General features: G+C 41.8%; 3 protein-coding genes across 3 annotated transcripts in view; 2 read left to right on the forward strand and 1 right to left on the reverse strand.

Annotated features, from left to right (window-relative positions):
• The window catches only part of MED12L (mediator complex subunit 12L), a 155,067-nt gene that overhangs the window by 102,637 nt on the left and 37,234 nt on the right, over positions 1–15,196 (reverse strand). Inside the window, exon 14 of the mRNA XM_075157563.1 lies at positions 14,414–14,590. Coding sequence (XP_075013664.1) covers positions 14,414–14,590 — 177 coding nt within the window. The remainder of the gene's footprint in view (positions 1–14,413; positions 14,591–15,196) is intronic.
• P2RY14 (purinergic receptor P2Y14) lies at positions 1,063–2,076 on the forward strand. The gene has a single exon (XM_075157561.1). The coding sequence runs from the start codon at positions 1,063–1,065 to the stop codon at positions 2,074–2,076; it is 1,014 nt and encodes a 337-aa protein (XP_075013662.1).
• Positions 9,888–13,139, forward strand: GPR171 (G protein-coupled receptor 171). The gene is made up of 2 exons (XM_075157562.1): positions 9,888–10,177; positions 11,595–13,139. Exon 2 carries the CDS (start codon positions 11,644–11,646, stop codon positions 12,619–12,621), a length of 978 nt encoding a protein of 325 aa, XP_075013663.1. The 5' UTR covers positions 9,888–10,177; positions 11,595–11,643; the 3' UTR covers positions 12,622–13,139.

A 15,196-nucleotide genomic window follows, 5' to 3' on the forward strand; every position in this document is an offset into this window, starting at 1 on the left:
AGCACCTAAGCTGGCCAGCCTTTGCCTCTCTGCAAAAGAGATACAGACAACAACATATCAAAGGAAACAATTTTAGCTATTTAAAAGAAAATTTCCATTTCTAGTTATTGCAATGTTGCATTCAGGTTCCAATCCGCTACACGGAGGCATCAGCTACCAACTCTGAATTGTGGCAATAAGGAAATTCTTTATTTTCTAAAAGACGGGGTGGTTTTTTTTCCCAGCTCCATGGCATGTGTTTTCCAGTTGCCTAGGTTTTCATTTGCCAAATACAGCAGCATTGTATCTGTATCTGTTCTGCCCTTCCACCCCCGTAAACATTCTGTCAAAGAAAAGCAGACAGCAGATGTGATTTCTTCTTCGAGATCCTCTAAAATTTAAATCTGAATGACTTGAGAGGACAGCTCTAGCTTCTACGTTATGCTAACACACAGACATACTCCTGTATGTTGTGCTACTAAAAGTAAAAGTTTAAAGCAAACTGTGCTAGCTGCACATAAGGCTTTCCTTCAAGTGAACATTAGAAAATATTGGCATACACTAGATATTTCCACGCCTGACTAACAGAAGAGTGTTTTCTATGCCTGTATACAAAACAGAACACTTGTACAAGGAATATTCATACCCCTCACATGCTTCCTGGTAAACCAGTGCTAAAAATACATACTGGTCCTTAAGGGTTAATGAGATGTATTTAGAGTCACAAAATCACTGTGGCTCAGTCCCCCTCCTAGTCGGCAGCGCGTAGGCTCATACCCACAGAAAAGGGGCAGCACAGGGCTTGAAGACAACGGATTAAAGTCAAACAGAGAAGCAAATGGATTCTCTGTTCAAAACAGCAGTATGCCCTTGAACATCATCAAGAAGTGAGATGGCACCACTTGGAAAATACTTACTATGCATTCCTGCTGGAAATGATAATGTGGTGATTTCTGAGAAGTATGCCAAGTTTATTTTGAAGTAATAAGAGTAGAAATCTTATACTAATTAACGGAAAGCATAGCACCAGTTTATCTTACTGAGATAATCTTTCTCTGCTTATAGGAACAAAGATATTGTAAGATGTTCAACTCCAGCACAAACTCCTTGGGAAACAACTGCAGTCACAGCACAGTAATAACTAAGACGGTCATTCCCCTGGTCTACTGTTTAATTTTCATAGTGGGACTCTTGCTGAACGGTGTGGCCGCATGGATCTTTCTGTATGTTTCTAGCAAAAAGAGTTTTATTGTCTATCTCAAAAACATCGTTGTTGCCGATCTCCTAATGAGCTTGACATTTCCTTTCAAAATTCTTGCCGATTCAGAAATTGCACCTCCACAGCTCAACACGTTTGTGTGCAGATACTCTGCTGTTGTTTTTTATACAAACATGTATATCGGGATAACATTTTTTGGCCTCATAGGTTTTGACAGATACTACAAAATTGTAAAGCCTTTATTCACCTCCTTTGTTCACACGGTTAATTACAGTAAGGTGGTCTCTATAATCATATGGTTATTGTTAATGCTTATATCATTTCCAAATATGATTTTAACTAATGAAATCACTAAAGAAAATTATTCCAGAAAATGCATAGGTCTTAAAAGTGAGCTTGGCAGACAGTGGCACGAGGCATCAAGTTATATTTGCACGGGGATATTCTGGGTTGTTTTTCTTCTGCTAATCATTTTTTACACTTCTATATCAAAAAAAGTATATAGCTCTTATAAAAAATTCAGAAGGAACTCAGACGTGACCAAGAGAAAAACCAGCCGTAATATATTCAGTATCATGTTTGTATTTGTCATTTGCTTTGTACCCTATCACCTCTGCAGAATACCATATACTCTAAGTCAAACTAGCGCACAATTCAACTGCCAGTCAAAAACAACTCTGTTCTACGCAAAGGAGTTTACTCTTGTACTGTCTGCTGCAAATGTGTGCCTTGATCCCATTATTTATTTTTTCCTCTGCCTACCCTTTAAAGAAAAGCTGTATCAAAAACTGCATCTCAAGCTGAAAACTTCAAGTGAGGTTGAAATTTCTAAATCCAGAAGATCAAACACACTTCGGGAAAGTATAAACATAGTGTAGGTTCAGGTCTAAAATATGCACGTTTCAGAAAGTTATTCAAGAATTCAAGTCTCAAAGAAACTGAACAGATGAGAACCAGCAATAAAACAGAAAAAAAGGTTTCAGCATAAGATACCAAGTGGTGTTTCTCTGTATAAAAACATTATTGCATGTTGCCAATATATTTACTACGTGCTGTTTCAGCTGATGATATGATTGCATTATGGTGTGATACGACCTATCTGGATCTCAAAAAAAGAGAGAGGAATAACTGGAACAACACAGTCTGGAGCTCCAGGCCATGGTTCTCTGAACGGATTATCCAATAGACCCAATAATCAAACCGATTTGCTGCTGTTTCTCACGAAGCCAGGCACGACACACATGATGGTCAACAAACCAGCCTGAAGGGCCTGGGAACAACTGACAGCTCCACTTCGGCTGGAGCAGACCCCTCAGAAGCAATACGATGAAGTTCAGCACAAGTCTCTGACTTGGCCTCCACCAGCCCACAAAAGAGGACTGAGACCCTGAGGGGAAGCTCTCTCCTGTCTTTACCAGCTCACAAAGCAGAACGCTGAAGGCAATATGCAGCTTAAGGAAGGATGCTATTCCAACAACTGGGGGGGAAGGGGGGGGAGGAGATTAAAAAAAAAAAAAATACAGATCAAATCCTCAAAGATCTGCACAAGGCTGAAAAACCCTTGGAAAATTTATATAGATAGATTTATATAGATATATACTATATACAGTAGATTTATATAGATTAAATTTATATTTTTATATATATACATATATCCTCTATATATAAAATAGGATTTCTTAAGGGAAACATTCTATAAAATTAAGAATTAAACACGATTACTTGTCATCCTTAGGCACCAAATGTCAGAGTACTATAAAATGTGATGCTCAATATAATCAAGTGTTTAAAGAGAATCCTTCTATAAACTAAATAGCACAGTTACACTGTACCATATTCCTCAGGACTTTTCTGAAATAACACCAAAAGTGTTCACACCAAACTGACTGAGATTTTAGTAACTCCCTTTCTGTTGTTGCAGAAGGAGGTAAGAACACTCAAGGAGCCGTTTGAAAACACACATGTACAGCTGTCTAGAAACTCTGGGGTATATTTAAATCCAGAAGGAATGATTTGTTGGTTTTCCTATGCTTTTGGCAAGATGATAAAGCATTTCTCTCTGTACAAAGGTAATAGCTGAAAGCCACCAACCTTCTGTATATAAACATAATCTCTTTTTTAACTCTATTTTTCAGTGCAGCCTTCTTTTTTTTTTTGATTGATTTTATCATTGTACAGGGAAAACACACTAGTGCATAAAATACCCACAAAACCTTTCAGGCAATGGTTCTGGAAGCCAGACGCTTTCATTTTACTTAACAAAGAAAATATAGGAACAGAAATAACATGTGCTTCACCTTTCTACCACTGTGTTTCATTTCAGTCCTAACAGATAATCTCTCAGGGTGAAAGATTTTTAAATATATGGTCTTTGAACATCCTCCAAGGTTGTGGGTAACTTCTCTTGGTCTGAGACTACCGATCTACAGCAGCAGTATTCTACCATCACACAGGATTATATTTAAACTAAAGGACCTGGCAGCTCTTTAAACTGCCTGCTGAGTTTAAACACACCTTTGTGGAACGTATCTACCTCCATTTATTTCCCGCTTGCCTGAAGAGCAGTCCCACCCCAAACCCACAAAGCAGCCAGCGCCCGACACCCGGGGGAGCCTGGATGTTCATCTGACAGCAGGGGCTGGGGGTCCCTCAGCCCGAACCAGCCCTTAGGGACTACAGGAGAAAGCTGCATTCTGGTTGTGTTTTTTAAAGAAAATACTTAAAAGATTATTTACATGGTTCTTTCAGAGCTCCCTGACTCTTGTCAAACTGAGACTTTGCAGGTTCCTCCCTCCAAGCAAGGGAAATAGTCTGCAGGGGAAGGGAATCTGTTGCTTTGTGGGAGATTTTTTGTCATTTATGGCAAAAACATTTAGTTCCTTACATGGCATGGCTTGGTATTTGCCTACATAAATCTAAATAATTGCGGCTGTGAAAGCACAGTGGCATACAGAGATGAAAACACTTCCACAATATATATTTGTATAACTTTTTAATTACTTTGCAAGCTTTGAAAAAATTATTTATATTGTAAAATTGTTTCCTCGCTCCACCACATTACTGATATCAGAACAACAAAAATCTACATAAGGCACCCAGGGGAAAGTATGCTTACCAACACACTTTTGAAAAAGTGACACTAAATTTCTAGCTTTTGTTTCGCTTTGAACTGGGGTGGAAAAGTATGGGGCCAATTTTTTTTTCTGCACTGGGTAAGTTAAGTCTTTCACACCTTTCCCAGCACATCGTGCCTCAGACAAACCTAGCCAGCTCCTCAGACACCCAGAAGTCTTGTAGTCACACTAAGTACCAGCTCTTGCTTTGTCCACCTACCGCCAGGAGAAACTTCCCTAAAATTCTTGCAGTGAAAGTTATGGGTAACTCAGAGCTACGCAAGGTTCCCGTTCGACGGCGACCCACTCCCCAGCTGCAGCTCACCCTCCTGACTTACTCGTGACTCCCTCCATTGCACTGCAGGAACAAGAAGCTGGGTTTGGAGAGCCAGGTTATTCAGCTGGACCTGGAATCTCTTGCAAAGGCGTGGTGCCCCTGGGAAAAGCAAGCGTGCATCGCAAGCTGCCAAGAGACAAACACACACATTTGCACAGAGAAGTGTCGTGCTCATGCATTTCAGCCTGGTGAGCTCCCAGTCATCCCTTTGTTAGGAGACGCTGTTCTGCTGTTCAAAACCTTGAGATAGCACCCAGGTAGAGTGGCACAAAGTGCTTCAAAAAAGCCCATAAACGTATCACATTTTAATCTATGCATCACCTCAAAACCTGCCCCAGCCTTCAGCGATACCGCACAGCTCTCTACCCAGAAGCCATCTCAACATTACACTGGACAAATGACAACGCTACAGTTACTGTGGAATGGGTTATTTATGCTAATATTGTGGTGTATGGCTTCAAAATGGACCATTTTCTCGGCCACTGATAGAGCATAGCAATTTTTCAGGAAAAGAGCTAAACCTTGCAAACGGAAATCCTTCCTCCAAACACTATTTCAGGAGAGAAAGCTCCCTCCACAACTGCCTCAACATATAAAAAGATCCTGGCTGTGCAGAAATCAGCAATAAGACCCTCACGGAGTTTAATTTTGCAGGATGTCATCTCAAAAAATTATTGTAAAAAAACAACAAAAACAACTCAGCAAAGAGGGGGCAGATGCCACTTTAATCTACCTAACAAGGCCACACAGTCACAACCAGCAGATGTAATGAGGGAGCACCCCTTGTATTTGCTAACTTAACACAGAGGGACAGGAGGGAAGGGCTAGTTCCTGTCTGCCAACACCCTCACACATATTCTCCCATCTCACCCCAATAAATAAGTCTTTTATTATTTTTATGAGAACATCTTCACATCTAATAATCATCACCTCAGGGCACTGCATATCTGTAAAACACTGTTCAAACAATTAAAACTGAATATTGATAATTGACGGAAGGCGACAGGGCAGGCTAAGGAGCTACTCGCTCTCTGACAGTAGTGCGCTGCTGGCTGCCGACGACGTTGATCCCCAGGACGTGGTTCTCTACCCTGCAGTTCACTCAGCGCTGTCTGCCAAGCAGAGCGGATCCCCCTCTCTCCGACAGGCTCAGTGAGACAGGCCGCACTGAACACATCCTACCTCCTTATGTGCTGAAATAAATATACGAATCAGTTTTTTCTTCATCAGAAACAGCTGTTTCTGCTCAGAATTCCTAACTACCCTGTGCCAAGATCACTCATATTTTTCATTCACAATGCAGACATTACAATGGGATAAAAAATTTCAATCTGTCAATGAAAGTCATGAAAAGCAGTAAGAGAAAATACTAAACTTGCTAATTTGTACATGTTTGTACATGAAAAAAACTTCTTGGCTACGTGATTAAAGGATGGCAAAGACACCACTCAAAGATTGCTCCTCAAAGACATACCTCAGTACCAAAACAGTAACTGTGACAGCCGTGCACAGAAAGAGAGGAAAACTGTCTCAGGACTAATTTGTACTATCTGCTCATTACCGTGCCTCTGACGTTGATTTTGAATGCTTCTCTCACAACTGAAGATAAGCTGAAAGAAAATCAACTGTTTGCAAGTGGTTTTTGGTTTTTTTTTTCCCTGTCTACCATCACATAAATGATACAAAATCATGCTAAAACCAGGGTTTCCCATCAGTTTTCTATCACACATCAACTGCAGAATTTCCACCCATGCACATCTGTCTGGCACGTACAGGCACATAAACACACACTGAAGAAATCAAAACTCAAACTCAAAATTAAATCTCAAACTTTTGGTGCCTTTAACAGCACACTTATACAGAGGGATGCCCGGGAGAGCCACATCCCTCATGCAAGTAATCCACCCCAAAACATTCTCCAGTGCAGCCGTCTCCTGAACACGCCTCTGGAGATCTGCCCGCGGGAGACAGCGTCGCTGCCGGACCGGGAGGAGGAACCGCCGCCGGGGCTCTGCCTGTGCCTCGCTCCACCGGGGGCTGTGGGGCTCGACCCCCTCCCGCCGGCAGCCTGACCCGGCTCTCGGGCTGCTTCGCGCAGCAAGGGTGCTCCTCCTGGGAGAGGGACGGGCTCCTGCTCCCCCAGCACCGTCTCATGCCGCAGGAAGCTTGCAGTTACCTTCCCCCACCTCAGCGTGGGTGAAATTTCTTCCAGTTTTCTCCCGCTGCACCCAACGCTGGGAAATGTGACAGAGAGAGTCCACGTGGGCACAACGTGCAAACAAGCCTTACTTTTGTAACTGCATAGAAAGTAGGCTCAAAACCCTTATATAAAGGAATCATGTAACTCTACGCTTGACAACCTTCCTGATTTAAAAGATACAGGGATGTGAATGATATAGCTTCAAACATCAGCTTCCTAACAGATGGATTAACAGGTTGTTATATATTTTCCTCATTTAAAGAGAGGAGGATCACACAGCGCCTTGAACATCCATGCCTGGCCAGTGCTTGCTAACATTTAATGTTCTCCAGGACTGAAGACAAGGAACACACAAGGAAAACGAGGGGCTCGGAGAGATCCCCTCACCATAAGCTGCACTCGCCTGGCAGCCGCAGAAATAAGGACAAACATACTTAAATGCACACTCCCATGCAATCCTGCCTGTGCTTCTCCAATACAAAATTAAAGAAAGTTGTCCTTTTAAACTTAACTGCACCCCTTATAGTGCATCTTTAATTAACTTTAATCGCAAATAAGTCCCACGGGACCCTTATCTGAGGAGCCTTAAGTAACTAACCGCTCAGGCGACCGGCTGAGGAGGGAGGAGAAAACACAAGGTGGCATCTCCTGGGGGAATCGTCAGGCAGCCTGAGCACTAGCACACCCCGAGCGCGTGCTGGGGATGTCACGCGACGGTTACACAAAGCGTTCATCCCTGACGAGCAGACGCCCGCTCTCCCACACCCCGGGCAGCGCCGCCCCGCACAGCCCCAACACTCCCCGCTCACGGTGCTGCGACGTAACATTTCACAGCTTCAAAGAGTCAAACCCCAGGCGAGGAGAACCCACAAGGACTCCGAGGTACATCCAAAGCCGCTCCCCATCCATGCTGGCTACTCTCACACCCCTCCCCTTCTCCCAGCTCCTCCGCATCCCCTGTGGGTAACCTTCAGGAGCCCGCAGCCTTCAGGAGCCAGTCCCAGCTCGCCCTCCTCTGCGACGCCAGAGTCCTGGGCTCCCCCTTCCCAGGGGCACCGCTCCCTGCCCGGAGCCAGCGGCAGGCGCTGGCTCGACTGTGTCTGCAGTGGAGGGTGCTCCAGAGAGCCTCTGGAAACTTCTTCTGGACGTGAAACCTTTCTCCAAATGAATATGCAAAATGTGGAGAGGTATCAGAAGCGACCCTGACAGAAGGACCACCCACATCAATCTTTGGTGTGTCCAATTCAAAACACAAGGCTCCTTATCCTCTTTTAGAGGTCGTCAGGTTTAGGGGCTTTTTCTTAAGGTTCAGATGTCATTTTTCCTAGTTTTGTTCTCAGAAATGATTTAATCATTTTGGCTCAATTCCCACCCACATCAGCACCCCCTCCCTTCCTTGCACCATTGCCCAATCCCAGGAGTCAGCCTAAGCAGGCATGCATCATGGAAAATTTCAAATCAAAAGTCAAAAATTCAGCAAAGTTTAAACCACCAAAAATAGGGGTTTATGATGACGAGTGCTCAGCAACTTTAATTACAGCAAAATCTACCATCTGCATCTGTAATTTATGAACTAAAATGGCCTTTTAAATTAGACATATAGGCAGGAGAAGGGGATGACACTGAACTGCAATAAAAACAGAATTATGACTCAGTAGACTTGCGTTCTCATGTTCCTTCTCGTCCCGAAACACTTCTGTAGGAAGCGTAGACCATTTTTCAATAAAGGTTTACCTAACCATCACCTTGTCTTTTTAGATCTGGAAAAGTCTTCTGAGCTGTAACTGACTCTACAGAAAAGGGGAGACAGAAACACACACAGAGAAAAAACTGACTGCTACATTTCAAGTTTAAAAAAAAAAAAAAGAAAAATACAAGTAGGGAAAGATCAGTTTTGGATGATGTGCATAACACCATAAAACTAGTCCATGTTTGCTCAAAACTGAACATAGGATCATTCCACATCATGAAGCTTTGCAAACATTTCGACAAATATGGTCTGAACTTTAAGCTTATGACTAAATTTAAAACCAGACATTCTTAATTTGTTTCTTCACAAAGCTCTGGTACGTGATTTGTAAATTCCTGTGGATTCTCAACTACAACAAAGTGCTAACATTTTGGGGTTTCAGTATTGTTGTCAGTACCTCAGCCCCCTAGACTGGTGTTAGACATTTTCTCCCGTTTTTTTTTGGAGAGAGAGGAAGAAAAAAAAAAAGAAAAACAAAAAAGCGCAAAAGCTTACTTATAAACATTTCCCCTATATCCCTAACATGTAATTTTTATTTTTAATAGTGCTTGGCAAATGTTCAAAGGTTTAGAATTTTAATTGCTATCAGTGGAATACCTATGTGCCTTTAAATCCGCAAATTGGGTTGCAACTCCAGAAAAAACGTGGAATTTCATGCAGGAATATTATAATGAATGAGGGTCAACTACACTGCAAAACCCTGATTCCAGATATAAGACATATAGGGTGGGGGGGAGGGGAGAGTTTCAGATTTTTAAAAAAAAAAAAAAGCAAAGAAATGACCATTGACATCACACATCTACAGCCCCAGGTCAAGAATCTGGGACTAACCTGATGAAGTTTTAGGAACTACATGAGAAAGTCCACGTGCTGGGGCTGACCAAACCACACATGTCTCGTCACCCTTACATACATGAAAACATCATAAACATTTAAAGTTAAATCTTCAGGCTTGAAGTTAGGAGGCAAGTGAAAATCGCACCGCCTTCGGGTCCACTAGGTATCAGCCAGTTTACAGCACTATTCACCATCCCTGCCGGCCCTCTGACGCAGACGAGGTCAAGCAACTCTGACCATCTTTCCTCCACAAAAATGTATTTTGAATTGCAATAATTGTAATAACCCATGCTACTGGCCACATCAACATGCCTAACTCAGCTCTTTCGCAGCTATTTTTCTCCCCATCGTTCTCTATTCCGCCCTGCACAGCACCGAGTGCCCGAGGAGCCGCTCACCACCGCGCTGCACGGGCAGAGCGTGCGTGCCCTCGGCGTGCCACCGCCCAGCCGCCAGCTCCTGCGCCAGAAAAAGGAAAAAGAGGTCTCTCTGGGCTGTTCTGTGAACACTCACATTTTTCTGTCACCTCTCTTTTAGGTAATTTCCACGTGGTGTAGTTATTTGAATGCTGGTTTTAACTGCGTCAATCAGCACATTTAAAAACCACAGACACATTTCAAAAAACCAGCAGACGCAGCCAGAGGAAAAGATTAATACGCTATTGGACTGCGAGGGCAGTCGGCAAGAGACATCAGACCTCTGCAGACTAATGCTCAGAAGACCCCACCGACCACGAAGACAGGTACGTGCTTTTAGTCTTTGTCTGTTCCAGCCTATCTAGATCTACGTAAATACACAGCCTGAAATATCAACTGGGCCAAAGGCACAGGAAGTCAGGCTCAGGTTCTCAGCAGACGGCCTTTGCTTTGCCTGTAGTCGGTGTTACTTGGCTGCAGTCGTGCTGTATCCTTGGGGGCTCCAGTTCCAGCACTATTTCAGGGCTCAGTTTGCCAGGCTGCCGAGCGGGGCTGCACCGTGCCCCAGCGCGGGGAACCCCCACCGTGCCTCAGGGCCGCGGCAGCGAGCCCAGCAGCTCCGACAGCGCTGCCTGCTCCTCGCCTACACCGCACGTACCCAAACTTAATTCAATTCACTCACATGTTTTCAGGACAACAGAGTCCACCTGCAGAGAGCCAACTGCAAGAAACAAACTGCTTTTTCCCCCATTTTAAATCACTGGAGTATCTGCAATCATTTTGGTTTACAAATTATGCACATCTGGATACGTATTTTACAGCAGAAAACAAATGTGCAAATGCAGTAGTTCTCTTATATTGTATATTAAAATTAGGAACAATAATATTGTTGCAGTCTGATGCTATTCAAGACATAAATGTATTGGTTTTCGTTCCAAGAAATTCTAATGAACGTGCCTCCTTTCCCACAGACATTCTATGCAGCAGCCTGACAGCGTAGCAAACAACCAACCAAAAAAACCCCTCGGTCATGGAGTAGTACATTCAGTTAAAATAAAATTTTCTACTTTTCTTCCCTATAATTTCTAGTGAAGCCTAAAAAGGAAGTGAGCAAAATTATTTAATAGCTGCTTCTTTCAAAATCTGCTTTTTCTAAAGGCTTCATAGAAATACGCGATTAATTTATCCTCTGTTCAAGTAGGAAGAGAGAACAGTTTGCAAAAACTTAGGACTGATTAGAACTATTTGCTGATCTATCTGATATATCTGTGTATTGGTTTGACAGTGCATTAATTTCAAAACTCCTAACACATTTTCATAGAACAAGACTGCTACAAATATTACCCTTTTTTTAGGCATAGTTTCAATTGTTGAAAACTTATGAAGTTTTAGTGTGACCATTATTAATCAGATACTTAAACAGATTCAAACCTTTTTATTTGGTGTTTTGGTTGTTTGGGGGGTGGGGGAGGTTTGAACCACGCGGTCAGAAAGACGGCTCTAGTGGAAAAGTTTCTCAGAAGGCTATATGCTTTCAAGAACAAATCCTAATGTATTTCCAAACTTTTCCGACATGAGAACAAAGCCCTCTTGAATATCTGTGAGGCAGCATGAAGATAGAGAAAAATATTTCTTCCCAATTGCATTTTTTCCATGAAATTAATCAAACAAAATTCTCAGAGAATAACTACAGTTGCTCAGGAAAAGTTGATGTCCTTGATGTCGTCTTGATTCTTTTTGTAGGTTCTTGGTATCTCCTAGCAGCAAAACCAACTTGCACAAGAAGTTTACAATGTCAAGCAATGCTTCACAATGCCATGTCAGTAAAGAAATGGAACCTTTTACCTACTTTTACTACTTGATTTTTCTTATGGGATTTATTGGAAGTTGTTTCGCACTATGGGCATTCACACAAAAAGATCAGAAACAGAAGTGTATGAGCATCTACTTAATTAACCTCTTAACCGCGGATTTTTTGTTGACTTTGGCATTGCCAGTAAAGATTATTGTTGACCTAGGAGTTGCGTCCTGGAAACTGAGAATATTCCACTGTCAAGTTACAGCCTGTTTCATCTACCTGAACATGTATTTATCAATTATATTTTTGGGATTTGTAAGCATGGATCGTTGCCTTCAGCTAACGCACAGTTCTAAGATCTACCGCATTCAAGGGCCTGGATTTGCCAAGATGTTGTCTGCAGTCGTATGGACAATGGTTCTCCTTATAACAGTGCCTAACATGGCTATTCCAATAAAAACCATTGAAGAAAGACCTGGTGCAGGATGCATCGATTTCAAAACAAAATTTGGAAGAGACTGGCACGTGTTTACTAATTTCATATGCACAGCAATATTCCTGAATTTTTCAGCTGTGATACTGATTTCCAATTTTCTTGTTGTTAGACATCTCTACCGAAACAAATACAGTGAGAGTCATGCAAATGTGAAGAAAACCCTCATCAACATACTGCTCATAACTGCAGGCTACCTGTTGTGTTTTGTTCCATACCACATTGTCCGTATCCCCTACACTTTGAGCCAAAGCGATACCATAACCAGCTGCTCTCTGAAACAAGCTCTCTTTAAAGCTAAAGAATCTACCTTGCTGTTTGCAGTATCAAACCTCTGTTTTGACCCTATTCTGTACTACCATCTTTCCAAATCATTCAGACTGAAATTTACTGAGACTTTTGCAGCACCCAAAGAGGCAAAGGTTTTCACAGTCAAAGAGGTACAACACAGAAGTGAAGACCAGATGCAAAAGTACTGATTCTAAAATACATCAGAAGAGTGTGCAAATCTGCAGTATAAACAATCGTTGTGCAACTGCAAGCACGGCGACCATGGTCAACAATGTTCCTGCTAAATTATAAGCCTAAGCAGAAGCAAAAAACTTGAACAATACTAATCACTTTGTTACACGTTCACGTAGTAGGTCTGAACTAGCAGAATGTTCGATAATGCCTTTCAGAAATAGTTCAATGTACCAGTGATGACCTACCAGGGATCAGCAACACTTAAGAACACAACACGTTCACACAGACTCAAACATACCTTGTAATTATTTACGGTAAACACCTGAATTCACCTTTTCTAAGTTAAATATTGCATACTTACTATACTAAATGACTTGGTGCAATCAAGTGAAGAGATTATTTAATAGCAGTTCTTCAGCTGCCAAGTTTTCACATATGCAATTAATCCAAAAGCATTTTAGAGGGCATTATTTACTCCAGAAAGTGATTTTAAGCTGCACTGATTAAAAATTATTTTATCTGCTTACATCACATCTGCAGTTTTTAGAAATAAATTTCTTGTTCTTGCCAAGCTCCATTGCCTTTCCTTGCTGCTGCTTCAATGAATATGAAAAAAGCTAACAACATGTTATTACAGAAAATTCAAGGAAATTTTCAAATTAAGGTAAAGCGTAAGTATACAGATCCGGTGTGTTCTCTTTGCTTGTTTTTCTTACAGAAATCTATAAAACAGCAACTAAGTTTATTAATATTCTAATTTACAATTACTTCCAAAAATAATGCATATGTAGAATAATCAATAATCAAAATGTAAAAATCAATTTGCATAGGCAAAACCCAGCTACCTGGATTAGCTCCACCTGTAAATCAAAAATATTTCAGAAACAAAACCAGATCAAGTTATCTTTTTTCTAATCCTTAAAATGGGCGAAATATGAATCAAACTTTAAGCAAGCATTCAAAACTGTCCTGAACAGAAATAGCTCATTCTGTATTCTCATAACAATTCACCTGCAATAAATCAGAACCCAAGCTTTGTGGAGTAAGAAATTTAAAGCAAAGAAAACTGTGGTTATCACATCACACTCTCACATGACACTTCCTGTATTGACAGGATTTAATATTGTTAAAAAGTTATCATTGTTGTTTAAACAAAAAAAAAATCTCGAGTAGATACATTCCAGTTTGAGGCTTGTTCAGTATTTGGGCCCTTTTTCCAGCACAGTAGAAAACATGAGAAGTCATCTGAATGAGGGTTTGGGATCTGGAACGTAATTCATGGGGCTTTCTTCAGTTCCCATGAGCCCACAGACAAACATAGCATTAGCAGCAGCCAAAAATCCACGCTAGAAACAGCAAGGAGTGGGTGGGAGGAAATAACACCATTCTGTCCCTTACATTTCAGAACTATTTCTTTCAGATATTTTGGTATTCATCTATCTGTCCAACTACAATATAAAATCTTCTATTTAGCAAACTTTTATTAGACCCTGGAATGCGGTGGTTTTCTTGTGGTGCCTGTCTCCTTAACCCAAGTCAGTCATCACACATTACTATACCTCTTATGCGTTCTTCCAGCTAAGCCCCTTTCGATAAAACAAAGATACCCACGCGCTGCACAACAGCCACCCCGCAGCGCACAGCGTGTGCACGCTGGCTGCAACAGCGTCACGCGAACCGGCCAGGAGCCCTCGGGCAGAGGTCACACAGCCCAGCTCTCCTCAGACAGTGAACTTTTCCTCCTTTAAATGCTTTGCTGTCACATCAGGCAGTACCGTTACACACACAAGTACAGAGGTCACTCACCAGAGGTATAGGGAAGTGTGTTGCATATTGCAAATGGCGAAGGAGGTCATAATTGGATGGAAAAATCAGTTCTCTCAGTCTTTCCCTCTTGATTGACTTCTCGCTGGTAACGGAAATTCTTCTGTCTAAAGAAGAGTTCACATTCTCACACGACTCCCCAGGCATCGGAGAAAAAATCTAAGTCATGTAAAACAAACGTTTAAGGTAAGTGTAACCTCTAGCTTTCGAAATTCAGCAATTGCATTCAGAGATACGACTTTGTTCTTGCTTACAGTTACTTTTTAAACATCTGAGGTTTTTCAAAGACAGACAAAGCAAGGGCAATCATAATCAAGCCTGAAATTTAAGATACATATACACATTATATCTCTATGCATATCTCCGTGGTTATTAGACAAGTTTTAAACTAGCGGTATTCAGTCAGGAAAAAAAGCATTACAACTCAGAGCAATCTCCACACTTCTTATGCTGCTGTGACACAGAAACCGTGATGAGATAGTCCAGTGATTGAGGGAAAATAATGATAAAGGTGAAGTGGGAGGTGACAAGAGACATTGTAGGCAGGCATGGATATGCTTGAAACCACCAAAATGACAAATGCCAGGCAGAAACAGGGGTCCCAATATCCTGCAAGAGGATCTGCACTGATAGGTCTGGGCACAGAAGTCCATGCAGATGCAGAACGAGGACCAGTCCAAAGGAAAAAACTAGGAGATTCAAGAGTAATGCAGAATCAGGCTAACAGTAAGGAAAAAGAGAAGGGGAAACAGATTTGGAAGACAG

This window comes from Calonectris borealis, chromosome 9, assembly GCF_964195595.1.
Source record: "Calonectris borealis chromosome 9, bCalBor7.hap1.2, whole genome shotgun sequence".
NCBI classification, from domain to species: Eukaryota; Metazoa; Chordata; class Aves; order Procellariiformes; family Procellariidae; genus Calonectris; species Calonectris borealis.

Bases quoted from the DNA above. Each gene is read 5' to 3' on its own strand.
- GPR171 (XM_075157562.1), top strand. From the start codon at position 11,644: ATGTCAAGCAATGCTTCACAATGCCATGTCAGTAAAGAAATGGAACCT.
- P2RY14 (XM_075157561.1), top strand. From the start codon at position 1,063: ATGTTCAACTCCAGCACAAACTCCTTGGGAAACAACTGCAGTCACAGC.